The sequence below is a fragment of the Manis pentadactyla genome, chromosome 8 (genome assembly GCF_030020395.1).
Source record: "Manis pentadactyla isolate mManPen7 chromosome 8, mManPen7.hap1, whole genome shotgun sequence".
Taxonomy (NCBI): domain Eukaryota; kingdom Metazoa; phylum Chordata; class Mammalia; order Pholidota; family Manidae; genus Manis; species Manis pentadactyla.
In genome coordinates, this window is record NC_080026.1 from 49,922,184 (window position 1) to 49,934,705 (window position 12,522).

The following is a 12,522-nucleotide window of genomic DNA, read 5'->3' on the forward strand; positions in this document are numbered from 1 at the left end:
GCCAGTCAACTTCTTCCCAAAGCATTTCCTATAATGAGAATTCATACAATACTTGAAGTGTCAGTTAGCATTTCTCACCTTTGAAGAACATCATAAAATTCTGGGATGTGGGAGTTGGTCGAGTAGCTGTCACCAATTCTAAGCTTTCCCTCTCAGTGACTCAGGGCTGCTGCCCCCAGGGAGAAACGAAGAACACTGCCAATGACACCACATGCTCACCACCGGTTCACCGCATGTTCCTGACGCCAGCTTCCCAGAGCCTGCCACCAGTATTGAGTGCTTGAGTGCAGGAAGGGCATCCAGAAACACAGCCAACAAGGCGCCCTGGACTGTTTGCCTCGTGTCCAGGTGTTGTGCAAGCTGTAAACCAAGTCGCAAGTGGATTTGCCCTGAAGAACTTTGTAATCCAACCTAATAACATGAAACTCACCCAAGTCCAATATCAAAAGAACCCCTTTTGCAGGCACTTTATCAACAACACAAGATGGAAATATTGAAGAAGCTTCAAACAGAAGGGAGACCAGTAGGAAAAGCTAACTAAGACCTTCTTCTTTCTAAGCTTCCTTGTTCTGTATGATTCTCAGCCTTGGCCACACACTTAAAGCACTTGAGATGCTAGAAAATATCCTGATGCGTAGTCCACCCACAGAAATTCTGATGTAACTTGTCTGGACGGGACTGGAGGCTGGACATCGGGGTATCTAACAGCCCCTCAGGACACTTTGATGTGTGCTCATCAAGGAAATTCTCAGGCGCAGGTAGAGTTCAGACCCTCTGGCCCACAGCGCTAGTCACCAAAGGAGGAGTCTTGGAAGGCCACCGACTCGGGCATGACAAGGTGACAGGTAGGATCCACGGGAGCCATGCTGCCGGGGGCAGGTGGCAGACTGGAAGCACAGCGGTGGGGCTGTGAGCACAGCCTCACCTGTGAGTGGGAGTTTCAGAGCCTGTTTGTGAATGCAAGGCAAGATCTGAGTGCCAGGTGGGGAAGGCCAGGAGACAGCTCACATGGAGTTTGTTCTTTCACACAAACTTGGGAATATTATTCAGCCATAAAAAGAAGGAAATCTTGCTATTGTGGCAACATGAGTGGACCTTAAGGGCATTATACTAAGTCAAATAAGTCGGAGTGAGACAAACACCATATGACCTCACTTACACAGGGAATCTGAGAAACAAAACAAAATAATTAAGAAGTCAAGCGCCTGGATACAGAGAGCAGACTGGCCACACTGGGCATGGGATGGACAAATGGGAGAAGGCAGTCAAAAGGTACAAACTTCCAGTTACAAAATAAATAAGTCCAGGGGATCATGTACAGCACGGTGACTATAGTTAATAATACTGTATTGCATATTGGAAAGTTGCTAAGAGAGTAGATCTTAAAAGTTCTTATCACAAGGTAAAAAGAATTTGTAACTGTGTGGTGATAGATGTTAACTAGACTTTTTATGGTGATGATTTCATAATATATACAAATATAGAATCATTCTGAAACTGATATAATGTTATATGTCAATTATACCTCAATTTTTAAAAAGAGAAGAGAAACTTTGGCTATTTACATACAGAGGGGGAAGATCCAGTAGAAAAAGAGTTTGAAAAACAGGAGAAAGGGCATCCAATTAATCAAAGCCCCACAGAGTCAGGGCAGAGTAGGGTTTTGATGAGGCCCAGGTATGGATTTTCTTCTGGGAGGAAAAACAGGACAAGGGCGTGAACATTGACTGAGTATTAATTTAGCAAGATATCAGGGTGGGCGCTCCATATGCATGACTTCCTTTAATCTTCCCATCAAATCTACAAGGACTCTTATAGCATAGAAGGCCCTGTAGTCAGAATTCCAGGATTTTGACTGTCCCACATTAATGCCATTTCCAAATCTAATATTCCAAAAGATTAATGATCAAAAAAGTCTTCTTGCAAGCTGAACATTATTTATTATAGAAAGAACTATCTGAAAGAAATGTAAGTAGTCCAACTTTAGAATAAAGAAATGTGTGGCAAAAATATGTCAACAATATAAAATGTGGGTGCCTGTGCCAGCTGGCTCTCCAGGTACCTGATAGCCATATTATGAGCTGCCGTTCCCAGAGCTCTCCTTCCCAGGATGCACAGGGCAAAGGACAGAGTCACTAACGGAGAGTCCTCGTCACTGTCCACATTCTTTGAAGGCTGAAAGAACAAGGATGTTAATTCAACTTCCATCTGGGTTCCAATGTGCACCCACACAGAATTATACATGTGGGGTTACAGGAAGCTGTTTAAGTTAGCCACCGTGGTCATCCAGTCCCGTCTAAAATGACCCAGGGGATAGAGTACTCTCTGCTTTCTGAAGCAGTTTCTCTTGTGGTTGGACCTGGAAAAATAAATTTAAATGAGGAAGCTACTTTAGGGAGAGGAAAGGGACTAACATGTGGCTTGCTGGCCTAATTCCCCAATATTTTGAAAGCAGCACTCCAGCTCATAAAGATGGTTAGAGCTTACAGTCAAACAAATGCCCACCTTATCTCTGTCCAGTACAGGGCAGAAGCATGTCTAGCAGAACAAGAATCACAGGCAAAGAAGGGTTTTTTGTTCCTTTATAATGAGGAGCCCACTAAACTGACCATAAGGCCACCATAAACGACTGAATTAAGGGATTGTCCAAAGTTAGCTTAAAAAAACAAATGGGGAAAATGCGAAGAAAAATCTCATGAACATAAGCATGAGTAATTTTTTTCTGGACACATCTTTTGGGAAACAAAAGCAAAAAAACCAAGTGTGACTATATCAAACTAAAAGGCTTCTGTACAGCAAAGGAAACCATCAACAAAATAAAAAAGGTAACCTACAGTGTGGGAAACTATATTTATAAATGGCATATTCCAGGATTCAAAATAACATTAAATATATATATTTAGTAACATTAAAAATATATAAAGAACTCATATGACTCAATACCAAAAAAACAAGTAACTCAATAAAAAGTGGTCAGAGGCCCTGAATAGACATTTTTCCAAAAAAGACATACAAATGGCCAACAGGCACATGAAAAGATGCTCACTAATCATCAGGGACATGCAAATAAAACCACAATGAGATATCACCTCACACCAGTTAGGATGGCCACTATCCAAAAGACAAGAAATAACAAGTGTTGGTGAGGATGTGGAGAAAAGGGAACCCTCCTACCCTGTTGGTGGGAATGTAAATTGATGCAGCCACTGTGGAAAGCAGTACGGAGGTTCCTCAAAAAACTAAAAATAGAAATACCACATAAACCAGTAACTCCACTTCTAGGAATTTACCCAAAGAAAACAAAATTTCTGATTCAAGAAGATATAAGCACCCCTATGTTTTTTGCCACATTATTTACAGTAGCCAAAATATGGAAGCAACCAAAGTGTAGGTTAATAGATGACTGGATAAAGAAGATGTGGCACATATACACACTGGAATAGTATTCAGTCACAGAAAAGAAAGAAATCCTGCCATTTGTGACAACACGGATGGACTTAGAGGGTATTATGTGAATTGAAATAAGTCAGGTGGAGAAAGACAAAAACCATATGATTTCAGTATATGTGGAACCTAATAAAACAAAACAAAATAGAAATACTGAGAAGTGACTGGTGGTTACCATGGAGGAGGGACTGGGGTGGGTGGGTGACATAGGTGAAGGGCATAAGATGCACAAAATGTCAATCATAATGTAAATTAGTATGGGGATGGAAGCACAGAACAGAGAATATAGTCAGTAGTTTTGTAACATCTTTCCATGTTGACAGATAATAACTATACTAGTGGGGATGAGGATTTAATAATGTATATACTCTGGAATCACTATGTTGTATACTTGAAACCAACACTGCATATCAACTATACTTTAATAAAAATATATCAAAAAATAAAAAAAAGCTTAGAAATAAAATTTTAAAAAATCAAAATATCTTTTGTAAGAACAATGAAATAATTTCATGAACCAACTGAGGAAAGAGGAGAGCCATCACAGGATAGCCATGAATATCAGTAGATTGACTATCTCAGCTATCAGAGCAGGCCAGGCATGGGTTGAAATATCAGCACACATTCTTCTTGGCATATCTGGAGGAAGCAGATTTGGCCACCTGCTTTTTCTGGCAACTGTTTTTCACCACTCGTGAAAAGCCAAGGACCTGGGATAGTGTCATAATTTGGTTTCCCCTCTACCTGTCACACAACATACTTCATCAGCAGCTAAGGAGTTCATTTTCAACTTTGATCTACTGTCTCCATCAATGATACATTAATTCAGCTTTTCAGATCCCAAGAAGCAATGTTAACTGACTTTCTCCATTTAATTCCTTCCCCTTTCTCCTTTTCCTTCTGTGTCCTCCTCCTCTTCTCTTCATAAGCTGTTGCTGTCCTTGTTATAAGAGGCTCTATTCATCTCCAGAAGTGTCCTCACCACATAAGCAATAATGCACAAGAAAAAACAACCACAGGAGTTACCTGAACCACTCTGATTGCTATAAAGAATTTGCATGTCCATGATTCAATGTGTTCAGTAATTCCTCCAGATTTCAGCATAGATATATTTTACACAGATATTTCAAAAAGCAACTCTAAAAAAAATGTTCCAGGGGTTTAAAGCTATGACAGAGGCTTAAAGCTGCCCTGCCCCTGAGCATAGTATAGAAGGAAATAAACCTTCAAGGGTCATTCATCAGAGATGTGATATATGAATTATTCCATTTAATTTTGCTTATGTATTAAATAAACATTTATCCAAATACTAATGTATTTTCTCTCCTCTATTCTATTATATTCTACCATAGAGTATAAGAAAAAGATGGACTTTATAATGTTCTTTGTTTTTAAATATCCATTCAACACCTCCAGCATCCATCCCCTCTACCTACCTCTTGTCTTTTCTGTGCACAGTACTGAATCCATTCTAGATAAACATTACAGTAGCTGGCTCGTGTTATTCCCTGGAGGCACGGGACATAGTCGTCATCAATGTTGATGTTGAACATTGCAAGGTCACGCTCAATGTAATGCCACTTGGCAAAAGGCTGCAGGGACTTCAGAAGTGACTCATTTTTGATCCAGGAGAGGAGTTTGGGGGATGTTACCATATAGTATATTATACTCTGCAGAGAGAAAGCAAGATTTTGAGCCCTTGCTGAATTCTCTAAAGCCATCAAGACATTTTATTTATTGTATCTTATAAAGTCAGTCAATGTCAGGGAAATATGAGACATGAATTCCCCACATGTGGTATCATTTGTATTTCCTGCTAGATTTAATGCATGGAACCCACCTGAGACATTCTGAAATGTCCTCTCTCAAGGTCAGTGTAAAGAAGAGGAAAGTGAGAAAAGATTGTCCCAGAAGAGAATTTCCATGGACAGAAAAGATGGCAGCTACCCTGCCCCCTCTGAGAAAAGCACACAAAAGCACCCCTGGGGTCCTGCAGGCTTCTGTGGATGCCAGGGTTGGCCAGTCCAGCTGAAAGAGACTGGGACAGACCCTCTTCCAGGGCCCCAGCCAAAGAGTGCTTCATGAACTAAAACAACACAGTTTCTATGGAAAGTGCTTATGACGGTGGAATTGTTGTAACCCACATATACACATAGTCCTGAGTGCCCAGACAGCAGACATCTGAGGTGCATTCAAAATAACCTGTGTTTGCTCCTCCATCAGACACTCTGTTTCCCCAGTTGGGGAAAATGCCACCCTCGGGCTTTATTATTCGGAGTCACAGCTTTATTGAAAGCCATCTTGTAATTTCCAAATGAATTCATCCTTCAAACAGGCTCGCACCCAGCCCAGAGAAGAAAAATGCAACAGAGAAAATGAAAATCCAAGTCTGATGTGAGCACATCAGCAACATCTGAGTATACCACTGAGGAGTGCCTGCCCTGCTTCACTGCGCCATCCCTATCATAGGAAAGAGGGCCACTGAGGCTGAGGTGGAGCTGGAACAGAGCTTACATCTCATCTAGAAATCCTGAGCAACAAGAGGGGCGGTATTTGACACAAGGAAGCAACGGTGGGTGCTCCCATAAAATCAGATCCTGAGTTAATGGCCTTCTTGTATGATAAAAACCCATTCTTGCCAGGGGAAAAGACAGGAGGGAACACACATGGTGTGGGCATGAACACAGCTCAGTGACTGTGAAATTGGGCAAGCATGTACACTTCCAGGCAGGCTCCCGCTCCTCTCCTGCTCCCCCTTCCTGCAGCTGGGGCCTGAAATCCAGAGTGCCTAGGGCGCAGGCTGCTGAGGAGTATTTGGATTCAGGTTATTTCAGGACTTGTAGCAGGCACACAGACAGACATATGTGGCCTCTGGGTCTGGACTAAAAATAACAAACCTGACCCAGCCTCCCTCTGCTGTTAGGATGGAGGGCAGCCTGGACTATGGGGAGACTAGCCTGTGACTCCTCTTGGGCATATTCTCCATTAGGCGTCACAGTCCTCCTGACCCCAAAGGGGGAAGCAGGAGAAGTCGGCAGACACTAAGTAAAATTTGGTGGTTCACACACTCTCCCACCTCTGCGGCCCTGTTCCCAGCACAACAATGCCGGGCTTAAGAAGTCCCTTCAGTGAAAGGGCAGAAGGAGGCAGAAGGAGGGAAGGTGGAAGAGGCCAAAGGAGATGAAAGTGGGAGGTGGGAAAGACAGACATGTGAATGAAGCTCCCTCTCATCATTCTTGGGAAGTTTAAAATGAAGTAATGTGTGTGAAGAACTTGGCATGCAGCTTGGCACATGCTACATCTTTGGCATCTAGGACTTACCCACCCAGCAAGCTTGAGGCTCAGTGCAGAGCCCAGGAGAAGCTTGGAGCAGGGGACGAGGGGACAGGATGGCATCAGGGGACAGGAGATGACTGAGTCTGTGGTGGTCACCAGAGGATGCATCTAATATTCAACAATATAAATTTTGAATTGGGAAGTTTTTCTATTGCCTACTTGCTGGCAGATAATTGAAAGCTTCCATGAGGCAGGCAGTTCAAGTAGGTGGCCCAAACTTATAAGCAAAAGGGGACCCGTGACTGTGGCTAAAGGCACCAGTTCTCAGCTGACAATGGCAAAAGGTGGAAAGAAACGTGGTCTATAGAACCATCTGGGCCTGGCAAACACCTGGTCTGGCTGCCCCCAGTGTGCACTCATCACACGTGCCAGATCAGAACAACAAACAAACATTCAAAGGCCAACATCTACCTTTTCATTGATTTCTAGAGAGGAATTAAAACAACCCCTCAACTGATGAGGTCAGAAGAGTTAACGAGGACTCTGACTCCAGGAGGTGAGAACTTCCCCTTTCAGCTCTGGCAGGATCCTGCTGTGCTGACTTCTGAGCTTAACCCCAATCTGAGCTCAGCTTTCCTGTGCATGAGGGGAATCAGTCCCGACTCCTCTCACCAGAGGAAAATGGAGCCCCCCCAACTAGTTGCAAAACATATCCCACTTTCACCCTGTTTAGGCAGAAATTCTGTCATGGAGTCAGGGTTAATGAGGGGCATGAAATCCTTCAGAACCTGTCAGGATGAGATGGATATAATGCCATGTGAAACTGCTAAGTAAAGATGGGGAATATGGGTTGAATTCATAGACCTGGATTCATGTTTGAAGCAGGACCTCTTTGGAATTAAGCACCGTATCTGGCTTCTCATCAGGAAATGCTCCTGCCTCCTCACTTTAATTGTAGGTCAGCACAATCTATCAGATGACTCCTTCTAGAAAGGGGGCCCGGCAGGCATACCAGCACATCCAGGTTTTTCACTACTAGCTCTGTAAGGCAAGTGATAGCACGCCTCCTTCCTAAAGAAGCTGGGCAGGAATAATGGCAGCAGGAAAACCAGCCCTCACAGAATGCTGATGTCCTGACTCCTAAGAGGGTTTTAAGCACTAAAAATGGAGGAGTGATGGATGAGGCATCAGGGAAAACCTCAAGTCATCAGGAAGGAAATGATTTCACATATATTCGTGGGGGGGGGGGGGGGAAGACTGACCCAGTTTATTAGGAGATTAAAAAAATCCTTTTCTGTAAAGGAACTATTTCAAGCTTTTTTTCCTTTTTGATTTGTCTGTTTAAAAAAAAAATTAAAAGAACAAAACTGAACTTTCAAACTTGAAGCAATTCAGAGCTACAAAGGCAAATTTGTTCACCAAGTAACCAAGGTCAAAGAAGAAAATATTCATCAGGTTTTTTTTTGCACTTCTAAATCTTAAAAATAATTTTTAAAAATTTTATATTGAGATACATACAATAAAATGAAAATCTCAGTGTGCCATCTGATGAATTTTGACATGTGTATAAACTCATGTAAACATCTAATATTCATTAGTTTTTAACCCTAAGATGCTGTTTCCTCTGTTCTAATAGCGACACAGCACTCCCCAAATTTCCTCTACCCATCCCCACAGGGGAATTAGTGCAAGTTCTGAGCTGCCCTTCAGCAGATGGTGGGAAGTGCAAAGGGCTCCATTCAGAGAAAGCCCTGCATGACTAGACCTGTTGGTGCCAATGTGGACTAACAAGGAGGCTCCATGAGGCCCCATCTGCCCCCAGATCTCACCCCCTCCTGAATGCTGATTTGGAGTTCAGAACATTGTTTCCATTGAGCAGAAACTTATCTGTAGTTGTTCCCAAGCCCAAATCACTTCAGAAATGTGTTGGAAAATAGGCACTTGGGCCCCTCCCCTGGCCCCAGAATGCAGATTTCTGGGTTGGACCTGGAAATATGTCATTATCTAGCTTGCTGGGGGAGGCTGATGTCCCCGACTGCCCCTGGCTCATGAGAAGTGCCCCTCTAGATAACAAACCACTGCACTGTGCACTTCTCCTACCCCACCTGAACCTCTCATGTAGGCATCGCTCCCTTTTCTTGGAAAACAGAGTTAAGAGCATTGCTTTTCCACAAGCCAACTACTGCCTGGAATGTTCTGGGGCACCCCCTCGGCCCTCTGCCATTTGCATATTATGCTGAGTTGTTTTTCAGACTGCAAATCGTCCTTTCAGAAAACACATAGTGATTCAGAGGCATGTCTCCCGGAGTTAGGAGAGGAGGGATGGGAATGTGAATTATCAGTCCTTTAAACAGCAGGTCCTGGCACAGCACCCCTAAGGCCCTTGGAAAAGTCACATGGGTAAATGAAGAGAGGACACCTTATCTCTTTCCTATCCCTTTTCTCCCACTCATGGCAACCTGCTGGCCCCACTGTGAGGGGCCAGGTCTGAACACCCATCTGTCCCATGGAAAGGCCATTTACAGGGAGCCCCAGATTCAGACATGTAGCTCAGTATTGAGGCTCCATTCTCCCAACTAATGCCTGGAGTGGCTCACTCAGACCCTTGCCTCCGTCTGGCTCTCATGAGTCCAGACTGTGTGACCTGGACTCCAGATTCCACATTACCTGAAACCTTTATCCATTCAGTCCAATAAATGCAATGGACACCTCAATATGCAAGTCCTCCTGACCTCTGGGGACCCAGAGAGGAATCAAATGTGCAGGGCTCTTGGGCTTAGGAAGTTATCAGAAAGTGAAGCAGAAAAGATTTCAGAGGAAAGGGAGGTTAACGCCAGTCGTGGACCCAGGGCAGATTGTGAATATGCAGAGATCACAAGGAGAGAGGGGCAGGAGGGGGACACCACTGTGCCGGGGTGAGGATGGGGAGCACAGTGAGTGTGTATGTTTGTGTGCAAAAGTGGGGAGTGGAAAACCTAGCTGTCCACAAGAATGGAAGGTTCTGGATGGCATACAAGTGTCCAGTGCTATTCCCGAGGTTCCAGGACTCACCCATCTGACCTGTCTAGACCCAGCACACCTATGCTACACCCTCCGGGGTAAACTCCTGCCACTGTGACTGCATGGGCCTGCCACAGTGCCCTTGACCAGTCAGCCCCTGGATCTGGCCCTCCTGCAATGACCCACCCTGTTGCCACCTATGAACCAAATGTAGTACTCAAGGGATACGGTCTCTCCTTTTTGAGGGAAACAGCTGGTTGCCACTTAACATCTGTCTTTACCTCCAATGAATATACAGTTTCCATCCAGGTTCATGGCTGCCCAGAATACACTTTCCAGACCCTCTTGAAGCTGGCAGGTAACAGCCTTTTGGCCAATGGGAAACAGCAGGAGCATACAATGTCAACGTCCAGGAACCTTTTTAAGGGACCACTGCTGCATGCCCCTCCTCTTTCCTCACCCATTTAAGCCTGGACCTTAAATCCTGAATGCAAAGGTGGGAGAGACACTGAAAGTAGTGGAGCCGGGAGCTGGAACCCAGGTCCCTGAGGACTTTGTGGAACAGAGCCATCATATCAACCTTCATTTGTGTGTGACAGAAACACACCCATCACGTGGGTCCACAGTTATTTCATGACCCACTGCCAAATCGAATGTCAATTATTATACTGAATAGCTTAGAGTTGTCTCTGTGTATGAAAAACTTCTTGCCATCTAATTTATACTGGCAGAGGGACAAATGGCAGAGTTGTGAGCCAAGAGGTCACAACTTCCTGATTTGCTTTCCAGATCTTTACAATTTATGTAATGTTGGGGAAAAAAAGCTATAGTTTTCCATGAGCTTTGGGTATGAAGTTTTGCATCCCTCTAGCACACACCAAGGTGGTGTTACAAACGACTAAACCTGTTTAAAAAGTCCTGCCACAGAAAAGGGTTTCACAAACATTTCATGTTGCAGTCTTCTTAGGTTACTTAACCTTCTGACTTTCATAGGCTGTCTTCCATTGCCTATAAACTCCAGCAGCGATTGAAGCACACCCTGGGGGTGCCCCATAGTAGCTAGTCCAGGTTCCTAAACATCCTTCTTTTTATTATTAAGGTATCATTGATATACAATCTTATAAAAGTTTCACACGAGCAACATTGTAGTTATTACATTCACCCATATTATCAAGTGCCCCCCCTACCCTATTGCAGTCACTGTCCATCAGCACAGTAAGATGCTATAGTTACTACTTATCTTCTCTGTGCTATACTGCCTTCCCTGTGACCCCATACATTATGTGTGCTAATCGTAATGCTGTTTAATCCTCTTCTCCCTCCCTACCCACCCCACTCCCCACTCTGTTCCTTTTGGTAACTGCTAGTCCCTTTTTGGAGTCTGTGAGTCTGCTGCTGTTTTGTTCCTTCAGTTTTGCTTTGTTGTTACACTCCACAAATGAGTGAAATCATTTGGTACTTGTCTTTCTCCATGTGGCTTATTTCACTGCGTATAATACCCTCTAGCTCCATCCATGTTGTTGCAAGTGGTAGGATTAGTTTTCTTCTTATGGCTGAATAGTATTCCATTGTGTATATGTATCACATCTTCTTTACCCATTCATCTACTGATGGACACGTAGATTGCTTCCATATCTTGGCTATTGTAAATAGTGTTGCGATAAACATAGGGGTGCATATGTCTTTTTGAATCCTGGGATCCTGTTTTCTTAGGGTAAATTCCTAGGAGTGGAATTCCTGGGTCAAATGGTATCTCTATTTTTAGTTTTTTGAGGAACCTTCATACTGCTTTCCATAATGGTTGAACTAATTTACATTCCCACCAACAGTGTAGGAAGATTCCCCTTTCTTGCATCCTCACCAGCATTTGTTGTTCCTTGCCTTTTGGATGTGGGCCATCCTAACTGTGTGGGGTGATATTGCATTGTGGTTTTAATTTGCATTTCTCTAAAGATTAGCCATGTGGAGCATCTTTTCATGTGCCTGTTGGCCATATGAATTTCTTCTTTGGAGAAGTATCTGTTCAGATCTTCCACTCATTTTTGAATTGAGTTATTTGCTTTTTGGGTGTTGAGGCATGTAAGTTCTTTATATACTTTGGATGTTAATCCCTTATTGGATAGTCATTTGTGAATATATTCTCCCATATTGTAGGGTACCTTTTTGTTCTACTGATGGTGTCCTTTGCTGCACAGAAGCTTTTTAGTGATGTAGACCCATTTGTTCATTTTTGCTTCCCTTGCGTAGGAGGTGTGTTCAGGAAACAGTTGCTCATGTTTATATTCAAGAAACTTTTGCCTATGTTTTCTTATAAAAGTTTTATGGTTTAATGACTTACATTCAGGTCTTTGATCCATTTCGAGTTTACTTTTTTGTATGGAGTTAGACAGCAATCCAGTTTCATTCTCTTGCATGTAGCTGTGCAGTTTTGCCAACACCGGTTGAAGAGGCTGTCATTTCCCCACTGTACATCCATGGCTCCTTTATCAGTGGCTGTATATGTGTAGGTTTCTCTCTGGGCTCTCTATTCTGTTCCATTGATCTGTGGGTCTGTTCCTGTGCCAGTACGAAATTGTCTTGATTGCTATGGCTTTGTAGTAGATCTTGAAAATGGGAAGTGAGATCCCCTCAGCTTTATTCTTCCTTCTCAGGATTGCTTTGGATATTCAGGGTCTTTTGTAGTTCCATATGAATTTTAGAACTATTTGCTCTAGTTTGTTGAAGAATGCTGTTGGTATTTTGATAGGCATTGCATTGAATCTGTAAATTGCTTTAGGCAGGATGGACATTTTGACAATA

General features: G+C 43.3%; 1 protein-coding gene across 1 annotated transcript in view; it reads right to left on the reverse strand.

Moving 5' to 3' along the window:
* The window catches only part of PCNX2 (pecanex 2), a 388,374-nt gene that overhangs the window by 22,957 nt on the left and 352,895 nt on the right, over positions 1-12,522 (reverse strand). Inside the window, exons 27-28 of the mRNA XM_057505727.1 lie at positions 4,884-5,117; positions 2,063-2,175 (exon numbers count right to left, since the gene is read on the reverse strand). Of these exons, the coding sequence (XP_057361710.1) occupies positions 2,063-2,175; positions 4,884-5,117 (347 nt within the window). The remainder of the gene's footprint in view (positions 1-2,062; positions 2,176-4,883; positions 5,118-12,522) is intronic.